Raw genomic sequence first — 9,370 nt, forward strand, 5'->3', positions numbered from 1 at the left:
GTACTTGAGTCCCTCAGTCCCATCTCATCTGTCAGTGGAGGGCTTCAGCTGGCATCCACTCATAACTTTTGGACAGATGGGAGTCTGCAGAAGAGAGCGTGGTCATTTATTAAGGCTGTAGCTTCTTTCTCTTTAGAGTCTTGGTGAACACTGTGTGTCAGCTCTGATCAGATTATAATCATCTACTGACAGTGACTTGGCTCTCTCAGTAGAGGGCACTGTAGATCCATGACAGCTGTCTCTGCCCCTGTCTGCCTGCACAGATCTGTCTCCCACAGTCCATCACTCCATCCTGCACCATCAGTCGCCACCGAGTGGCAGCCAAGCGTACGACACCCTGAGCCTGGAGAGCTCAGACAGCATGGAGACCAGCGTCTCCACCGGCACCTCCGCCTGTACCCCAGAAAGGTGAGAGACTGGGAAATGAGGCGGCTCTGTTTCCATGGGAACACTCAAGTCTGCCCTGTCTCCCAGGAGAAGGGTCACTGCGCTTTGTTCCCGTGACAACATCTCTGCTCCCTGGCTGTTGCCATGCCAACCTCTTCAAGTTTTCAGTGTTTCATGGAGTTGGGAGTTCAAAGACTCAGTTTACTGCTGCTCGTCATCTCCCACTGCTCCCAGTGTTTGGTTTCCAGGCATGTCTGTTTACTCTTCTCATCCCAAGCCTTGTCGTAGCCGTGTCATCACACGCTCCTCTCCTCTGTGTGCTGTAGTGCCTGTGGGTTGGAGGCCCAGAGAATAGAGGAGATGGAGAAAATGCTGAAGGAGGCGCAGCAGGAGAAAGCCAGGCTGATTGAGAACCGAGTGAGTTCCCAGCGTTAGAGCTGCAGAGATTTGACATGACAAGACACCACTTATCACCACTTAGACAATCACTTCATTTATGGTTTCAACTAGAGCCACAGCAATTAGTTAGCTAGTCAATTAGTCCATCGGCAAATGTGCCAAAATGTGCTGCATTTCTGTGTCATATATGACAGTAAACTGAATATCTTTAGGTTTTAGACTGTTTGTCCAAATAAAACAAGCAATTTGAGCACATCTTTATAGACTGTGAGATATTATAACAGGCATTAATTCACTATTTTCTAACATTGCATAAACAACGTGATTTATTCAAGAGAGTAATTGGCAGATTAAACAATAATAAAAATAATCACCAGTTGCTGCAGTAGTTTCTACTGGCAGACCTGACGTTACTGCCTCACCTCTGGTGTAACAGACGCTGTGCTAAGAGAGCATGTTTGAGCTGTTTTCACCAGTGACAATACAATGGTTCTGCACTCTCAAAAGTAATATTTAGGTTTCTGGATGTATCGATGAAAGAATACATAGATGCTGTTGCTGATTGCTGTTAGGGCTGAGCTGTATGGATAAAATGATACAACATATTAATATATGTCACGATATAGCAAATAATCACAGAAATGATCAGATTGGTACATTTCATCAGAAACCCCTCCCACACACACACACACACACACACAATTTTATAGATTTTTAACCACAATTTGTATGAACTCATTTCATTGGACCTCAGATTTTGTAAAACAGTAACATGATACGATCCAAACTTCCCCCGAAAGTTGATGAACAATAACTTTTGTGTTATGACAAGACAGATAAGACACACAGCACATCAATGTCACAGGTGTGCTGAAATGAAGTTGTAAGTAGTTTGTTTACCTTTGTATTATTTCTACATGCTGAAACAAAGTAGACCTGCATGTAAGTATCTGAAAGCTGCAATGGATCATTTTACATCAGCAAAGCTTACCCTTCTATATTCAGACTTCAGGGATATATTTTACAAAACCCTGGATTGGGACTTGTATTCTCATGTGCCTCTTCTGACAGTCGTTCACTTTGTATTGCAATATTTGCCTAAAATTTACATATTGTCCCCGTCTCCCTTTCCCCCCCATTATTTTTTTCCCTCTCTTCTCTCCATCTGTTCCTCTGTCTCCTCTCCCGACGCTCCCAGGAGAGGGAGGTGCAGGCTCGGCGGCAGATGTTAGAGGAGGAGCGGCGGAGGCGAGAGGAGGCCGAGAGGAGGCTTCAGGATGAGACGACCCACAGGCAGAGGCTGGTGGAGGAGGAGGTGAAGATGAGAGAGAAACACTTCTCCCAGGTCAGTGGAGCAGCGGGAGGAGACGGGCGGCGGGAAGAAGAGAGAGGAGGGGAGGGAGGGAGGAGGGGACGGGAGACTTGGGGGAGAGGATGAGAGGAGAGACACTAAAGAAAGGCTGGGTATATGGGAAGATCAAAGATTGTCAGGGAAGGGAGAGAAAGGGGAGAGAATGGAGAGGAGGGCGGAGAGTGTGAGAGAAAGAACAGAGAAAAGTGGATGTGGGGGGTGCACAAAAAATATAATGCACACATAATTAAAGCTTTAATCTTGACTGAGTGTATTTAATTACCAGTCATCTGTGGAATGAGCACTGTGAGCAAACAAATCCTCAAATCATCAAATACAGATGCAACCACTCCACTTATTATCAGATCAGAGCTGTCTTTGTTCTCAACGCTGCTAAAAACACTGCAAAGGCATCAAACAACTGTATGTAAGGTGAGAGAGGTCATTATCATTCTTTTCTATTAGTTCCCCTCAGTTTTAGCTTCTTTTAGCTTGTTGTTTTGGTTTTTATGGCCGCAGCTTTACTGTTTTGGTTCACTCTTCATGTCACTGCTTTCATTTAGCGTTATTTTTATGGCAGTACCTGCTCAGCACCAGACAGCAGACAATTAGTGACAAGCTGGTGAACATAGCGGAGCACTGAGCAACTAAAGAGAGATATTTCCCTCGGGAGTCAATTGAGACCAAAAAAGAACTAAAAGTCGAGTGAATATTGGGTTCTAATTCATCAGGAATGAATGCTGATGTTGCTCTGTAGTAGGATTTAAAAATGCACAAATGTTTGCTTACATTTTCTACAGATCAACTTAATATGTGAGTGCTGTGTTTAGAACTTGTCTCCACTGCCCCCAAGTGGCCAAGAAATTCAGTGCATGCAGGTTTAGGTGACAAAAATTAGGACCTGAGACTGGAAAGCAGAAGTGTGAAAGTTTGACTTGTTAAAATCGAGAAACATTAAAAGACGGTGTCAAACACTTTCTTCGCAGGCCCGCCCGATGACGCGCTACCTGCCCAACCGTAAGGAGGAGTTTGACCTGCGTGCCCACGTGGAGTCATCTGGCCACAGCATTGACACCTGCCCCTTCGTCATCCTCACAGAGAAGATGTGCAAGGGCCACCTGGTGAAGATGGGTGGCAAAATCAAGTCATGGAAGAAACGCTGGTTCGTTTTTGATCGTCTCAAGAGGAACTTCTCTTATTACGTGGGTGAGGATACAGCCACATTTCATCTATGATATGAGGGTTTGTTTCTGTAATTATGGGTAATTTGTTAGTAGAGCTTTCTTTATTCGGGAAGTCTAACTGGTGTCAGGGTCTTATTTGCAAGACCTAAATTCGAAAAACAGTCTTCACCAGTTCAGAGTTGGTCTGGAGAACTTTTAAAGTGAACCTGTCTTGTGATTTGGTGCCCCAACAGTTTTCTTTAAAGTCAAACATCCTATTTACTTGATTTTACTGATGTGTCGCTACAGAAATACACACTGAGGCGAATCCCTGGTGAGGACAAATCAAGCTAAATTCCACATTTGCAAATACCAAGAATACTCGCTCAGTTTCACACATAGTAAGTTCAGGGAACCTTAAAGTGCTCTTGAAGATGAAAAAACTGAACACAGAAAAGAAAACGTTCAGATCAAGGAGGAGAGTCACATTAACTTTTACAGGTTAAAACACAGACAGGTTTCAACCTCACAGGATCTTCATCAGTGCAGATGATGAAGATATGGACACCTGGTACTCTCAATAGACAATACACCAGAAACAATATTGCATCACAAAGTTAGGGTAACTAGGAAACTAGTAGCTGGGAAGTCCTGGGAACAGCAGGTGAGGCATGAGGTACTGAGGTGGAGAGCAGTTCAGAGATACGCTGGAGCGCACAGAGCTCAGGTGGTGTGAGTACAGCGTAGAGGACGCGTGGTGGAGGAAACGCTGGAGCTGGAGATCGATGCAGGAGAACTCGATAAAAACAAAATATTCACCTAAACTCACAGGTAGCTCTGATAAACAGCCAACAACACCACTAAGCAGCAGAAACAATCTGGCCTCGAGGCCTCTGCAGTCCACAGTCTTTATCCTGTCCTTGATTGTGACGAGTCCCAGCTGTGTTGGAGTCAGCTCCCAGCCACCTGCTGAACCACGCCCAGCCTCTGTTTCCAAAAAAGGACACACAGGAAACAAAGCCCCACACCTCTCCACAGTACACAAGGAAAGAACTGAAATCCCCAAACCACCACATTCCTAAAAATAAAAAAGAAAGGAATCGCATCACTCAGAACGATGCAGTCCTGTCAGCATGAAGAGTGAACAAAGGTTATGGTTATGTTTAGAAAGATTGTTCTAAATCGATTTCCCCATTCAAACCCAGAGGAAGCAGCAATTACACACACTGTCTTTCAGCCATCCTTTGGTGCGTCCAAAATAGAAACATTTAAATGGACAAGTGAGGCGATCCGCTGCACATGTGGTGTTACAGTTAATGAATTATACCAGACGTCTTTTTAGTTGGTGTTCCTTTTTTCTTTTTTTTTTCTTTTTTTAGAGCAGCGCCCTGTGGGCTCAGCTTTGTTTGGAGACCCAAACACAAATCTTGCTTTTCCAAAAAAAAAAAAAAAAAAAAAAAGCTGTTGTGTAACATGCTGAGATTTTCTCTCGAAGTCCATTTCAAAATCTGCAAAATTGCAAAAAAAAACAAACAAAAAAGAAACCTCCCCTCATGCCTTTGAGGCCTCAGAGTAAGCTTGTAAATCTACTCAATGTCTTCTGCACCAGCAGGACTTCACAGGCTGAAGGACTAATAGCTTACATTAACTTTTTTTTGGAGTCACTGTAAAGGATCCTACTCTGTCCAAGTTCTGCCTGACTTGTCCAACTCAAGTCTCGGGCCTGTTTTGCAGAAAGAAGCTTCAGATTAAAGCGATCAAACCGATTTGCTCACACATGAATCCACTCACACACAATATTCATAAACTCCAAACTTTACAGAGAAAAGTTCCTGTGCACCGGGCCCGGACCTGATTTATTCAGTTCACCCGACAGCAGTGCTGAGGCTCCTCTGAAGAATGTACACTTCGCTCTCTTTGCTGTGTTTTTCAATAAAACCCGACTTGTGTCCCAACCAGCATTTTATCCATTTGGAACCAAACACTCATTAAAGCTGCACTAAGTGGGATTTTCCGCCTTGTTCTTGTGTGTTAACGCCGAAGTCCGTTTGTAATTCACGTCTATCAGACTGTCCCCTGGATTTGAAACGGGAACAGTTAGTTTTCTGAATAATTCACGAGCGTGTGTTTTTGAGCCGTTATTTTACAATCAAGTTCAAAATAGGATCCGAGGATGTTTTTATTACTGTCGCCCCTGTTCTCTTTGCTCCCCTCTCTCTCTCCACTCACTTGCCTAGCCTTTTCACCCTCTTACTCCTGACGAAGATGATGGTGATGATGGTGATGAAATAAGATGCAATACTTTCTCTAGATGTGTTTTTCTTGGGGAGGAGGCTAGCTCCTGGCTTGTTCGTGACTAATAAAACGAAACTCACATTTCAAAAACATTTATCTCATTACTAAGCAGATTTGACTTATGGAAAAGGGAAAGCAAGAGAAAGTGTCAGACGTATTTCAAAAGATTGCCTTTAATTGTCGCTGGATGTTTGTTTCATAGCCGGGCCCTCCAGTGTGCACGGAATAGACAAAAAGACCACTGTTTATTTGAACATGAGTGGACCCCAGAAACTCTTTAAACTGGTTTTATTTGAGGACAGTTGATCTTAGAGGTGAGAAAAGTCCCCTTCACACTTAAATGACTTTAGTTTAGCCCCAAACTAGAGAAACCCATCAGTCCAGTGAGCTCCATCCGCAGGTTTCCCTGGAACTTAACTCCAAACGCTTCAGTTTGGACCGACTTTAAAATGCTTAAAGAAATGCTGTGAATAGAGAAGAGCCGTCCAAAGGACCGGACAGAAGGTCTGACCTGCTTGAAGGGAAATGTTGAACTGAAAGATCAAATCTGATAGACAAAAAAGAGAGGTACAAGAGATTTACAAAAGATCTCAAGAAGTGAACCTCGCCGGCAGGGAAGAGGCTAAAAAACCACAGAGACAATCCAGAAAGTACTGAGACTGAGGAAAACAAGTCAAATTAATAGGATGGTAAAGACTTCAGGCATAGCTTGAAATAGACTTGCACTTTTAATTAACTTTTACTCTGATACAGTGCTCCTCATACCTATTCATGGGTTGTGTGTTGCTGGGAAAAAAGAGTTCACACCTTTCTCCTCGTTTTTGCGCTCCTCTGTTTTACTCAGGGTTTGATCTTCTGTGCACACTCACAAGATTAAGACACATAATAATTGTGATATTGCGGCAATATTGCTCTTTATTCTAATTAATTAATTAATCCACATCCGTTCAGATATGTCTCCTGTTCGCTATTGAACCGCTCTGATCAACAGGCAGTTTTAGGCTTATTGAGTTGTTTTCATTCAAGCCATCTTCAGTAGAAGAGGCAGAGGAACATTTGTCCTAAAGTAGAAGTGTTTGGCTTTAGCAGGACATTTTTTTTAAAAAAAATATGGTGAATGAAATGTTTTCATTAAAATGAGACTTTGGTGGTTTTATTTAAAAATTTAGTGGACCTCCTGCAAAAAAGTTAGATTTTATCTGTGCAGTTTGTTCCTAAAATCAGTCTTATTTTGGATAAGTTCCCAACTGTGCAACTTTTACATCCCGTGATCCTTTTTCCATCTGGATTCCTGCAGAGACTTACAGGTGTACTGTAGGATACCATCCATGTCAGCTTTCCTTTTCTGTGTGCGCTACTGCTGAGTCTTTCTCTGAAACATTTATTTCTAAACAGATATGTTAGGGGCATGAAGACATGTGCTTTTTATTGAGCTGTTTCATCTCAGTCTATTTTATTTTAAGGTAAAATTGCTGAAATGTCTTTGAAAATGTTTAGAGACAGAATATTGCAAAATGATCAAATCTTCTGTGCGTCTCTACAGATGTGACCTCAAGTCCGAGAATAACAAGAAGTATTTGTTTTAAAAAAGACTGTCTATCATTATTTGACCGAAAACAAACATGAAAGGTTTCCCTCACATTGCTGGCTGATTGTACTGTCTACTGCTTGAGCTGACAGAGGTCTTGCATCAGTACTAGACATAATGTAATGTATCTTAATATGTTTTTTTTTTTTCTTTTTCTGCTCTCAGACAAGCATGAGACCAAGCTGAAAGGGCTCATTTACTTTCAGGCGATTGAAGAGGTTTATTACGATCACCTGCGCAGTGCCACCAAGGTAAGCGGCGCTCTTCTTTCATTTCTTGCAATTCAGAACTTCATCTGCGATTTTATGATATTTGCATGGGCGTTATTTATTTTAATTGTATCAATAAACATAATTCTAAAATAGCACTGATTCACAGTGAAAAAAATATACTCACTATTTCAAACTATGAAATGCTGCTTCTGCACTAAAAACGTCTTTTATTCTGTCGGTAAGGATCTTGAAGTTGCTCTCACTCCAACAATTCCTCATAATAAATGTATTTTGACAGCAAGTGTAATTTTGTATTGAAATGAAACTAATTTTAGAATAAAGCAGCATTTCTACAGTCACACAATTTATTTAAGCTGTGAAGAAAATGTTGTGAGAAGTTCTGCCGTTTGTGATCATCAGTTAAACTCTTGAAACATAATTAAAATGTCCCGCTGCCAAATTGGGTGTCAGCGTTGCCAAAAAAATGGAAGCTATTTTTTGAAGCATGGAAAGATCCATATTAGACTGGATTAAGTTACTTCTTTGCCTTGTTCTTCCTCTTATTTTTAAACCTTGTTATAGTCTGGTGTTTTTTTAGACAAATGTCTCTGAGGAGAAAGATGCAACAGGTGCAGCCTCTGGTCTAAAAAGTCTCCCCTTCTCCCTGTGATCCTCCAGAGCCCCAACCCGTCTCTGACCTTCTGTGTGAAAACCCACGACCGCCTCTACTACATGGTGGCCCCGTCCCCGGAGGCCATGAGGATCTGGATGGATGTCATAGTAACGGGTGCCGAGGGCTACACGCAGTTCATGAGCTGAGGGACCACTGGGGGACAGATCTGGAGGAAGACGGGGACTGAGCGAGCACCCTGATACCTGCAAGCCAACGCGAGCTGCTCCCTGCCGGAGCCGGAGCCGGAGCTGGAGCTGGGCGACATACGGCCTGATGGTGTGTGAAACTGGTGGACATTTGAAGAGAAGCAGTTGAAGAGAGAAGAGCAGAGGAGGGCTTAGCAATGACACAGGTGCATCTGGAAGAATTCACCAGTTGTATTTATCTTTCAGCCGCTGTGAGAAGGAAAATAATTCGAGCCAATGGATCTATGAAGGGAGCTCTCAGTTAGTTCAATCACATTCTGTTACCAAAATGTTAATAATTACAATAGACTTTCTGAGGTTTCAGGGGGAACTCTTATACTTCATATAAGCTCAGACTGCTCTCACCTGTGAAGCTGATGTGCGCATGCAGTGTTATCACCCTAACTGATGCCTTCTTTCCCCCTTTTTGATACGTTTCTACTTTTTCCCTCGAGTTTATTAACTTTTCTCAGATGACTAAATAATCTTTTAACATTTCAAAACGCTTAGAAAGTCAACAAATTTTAGTGGTAAATATTTTAAAAGAGTCACGTGTTACTTATTCAGTGAAACATTACTTGGTGCCAAATACTTTATGTAATGTTTTGTCAGATTTCTACAATATAAATGTTAATATGACTGTTCAGTGACTATATATATTGTTCCAAGGGCTTTTCATTCAAGCAAATAAAAGAGCATTTACATGTTTGTATTTCACATGAATATGTCAAAGACAACATTCTATTAGCATTTTAAAAAAATCCTAAATTATAGGCCTATAATAATACTGTAAAACTACCATGTACATCTAAGAAATAAATATATATATATGATGCATTTGTGGGTTTGTTTGTCTGATAAACTAGTTTGTTGCTGACAAATTGGCTAAACCGAGGACATTCAGTTACAAGTTCTGGCTTCCTTAATTACTGTTTCTTGCAAACAAGTCGTTAATTACCAGCTCTCTTTAAATAATCTCGCACGCCCTAATGAGCTGCTAGCATTCCCATTTAAACAAGAGCACACAATAGGTGTTCCCTGTAACACACTTCTGTGTTTGCACAAGAACAATCAGGTGGTTTAATTAGTTAAATGGCTCATTAACTCTGGTTATCTA

The 9,370-nt window shown here is 41.8% G+C and overlaps 1 protein-coding gene across 4 annotated transcripts in view; it reads left to right on the forward strand.

The window, feature by feature from the left end:
* The window catches only part of phldb1a (pleckstrin homology-like domain, family B, member 1a), a 30,265-nt gene extending 21,176 nt beyond the window's left edge, over positions 1 to 9,089 (forward strand). For all 4 annotated transcript variants that reach the window (XM_076751210.1, XM_076751209.1, XM_076751212.1 and 1 more), the window contains 6 exons: positions 264 to 408; positions 714 to 804; positions 1,985 to 2,131; positions 3,124 to 3,343; positions 7,349 to 7,434; positions 8,074 to 9,089. In XM_076751210.1, the coding sequence (XP_076607325.1) occupies positions 264 to 408; positions 714 to 804; positions 1,985 to 2,131; positions 3,124 to 3,343; positions 7,349 to 7,434; positions 8,074 to 8,214 (830 nt within the window). In that variant the 3' untranslated portion in view covers positions 8,215 to 9,089. The remainder of the gene's footprint in view (positions 1 to 263; positions 409 to 713; positions 805 to 1,984; positions 2,132 to 3,123; positions 3,344 to 7,348; positions 7,435 to 8,073) is intronic.
* The last annotated feature ends 281 nt before the right edge of the window (positions 9,090 to 9,370 follow it).

The sequence above is a fragment of the Chaetodon auriga genome, chromosome 15 (genome assembly GCF_051107435.1).
Source record: "Chaetodon auriga isolate fChaAug3 chromosome 15, fChaAug3.hap1, whole genome shotgun sequence".
NCBI lineage: Eukaryota > Metazoa > Chordata > Actinopteri > Chaetodontiformes > Chaetodontidae > Chaetodon > Chaetodon auriga.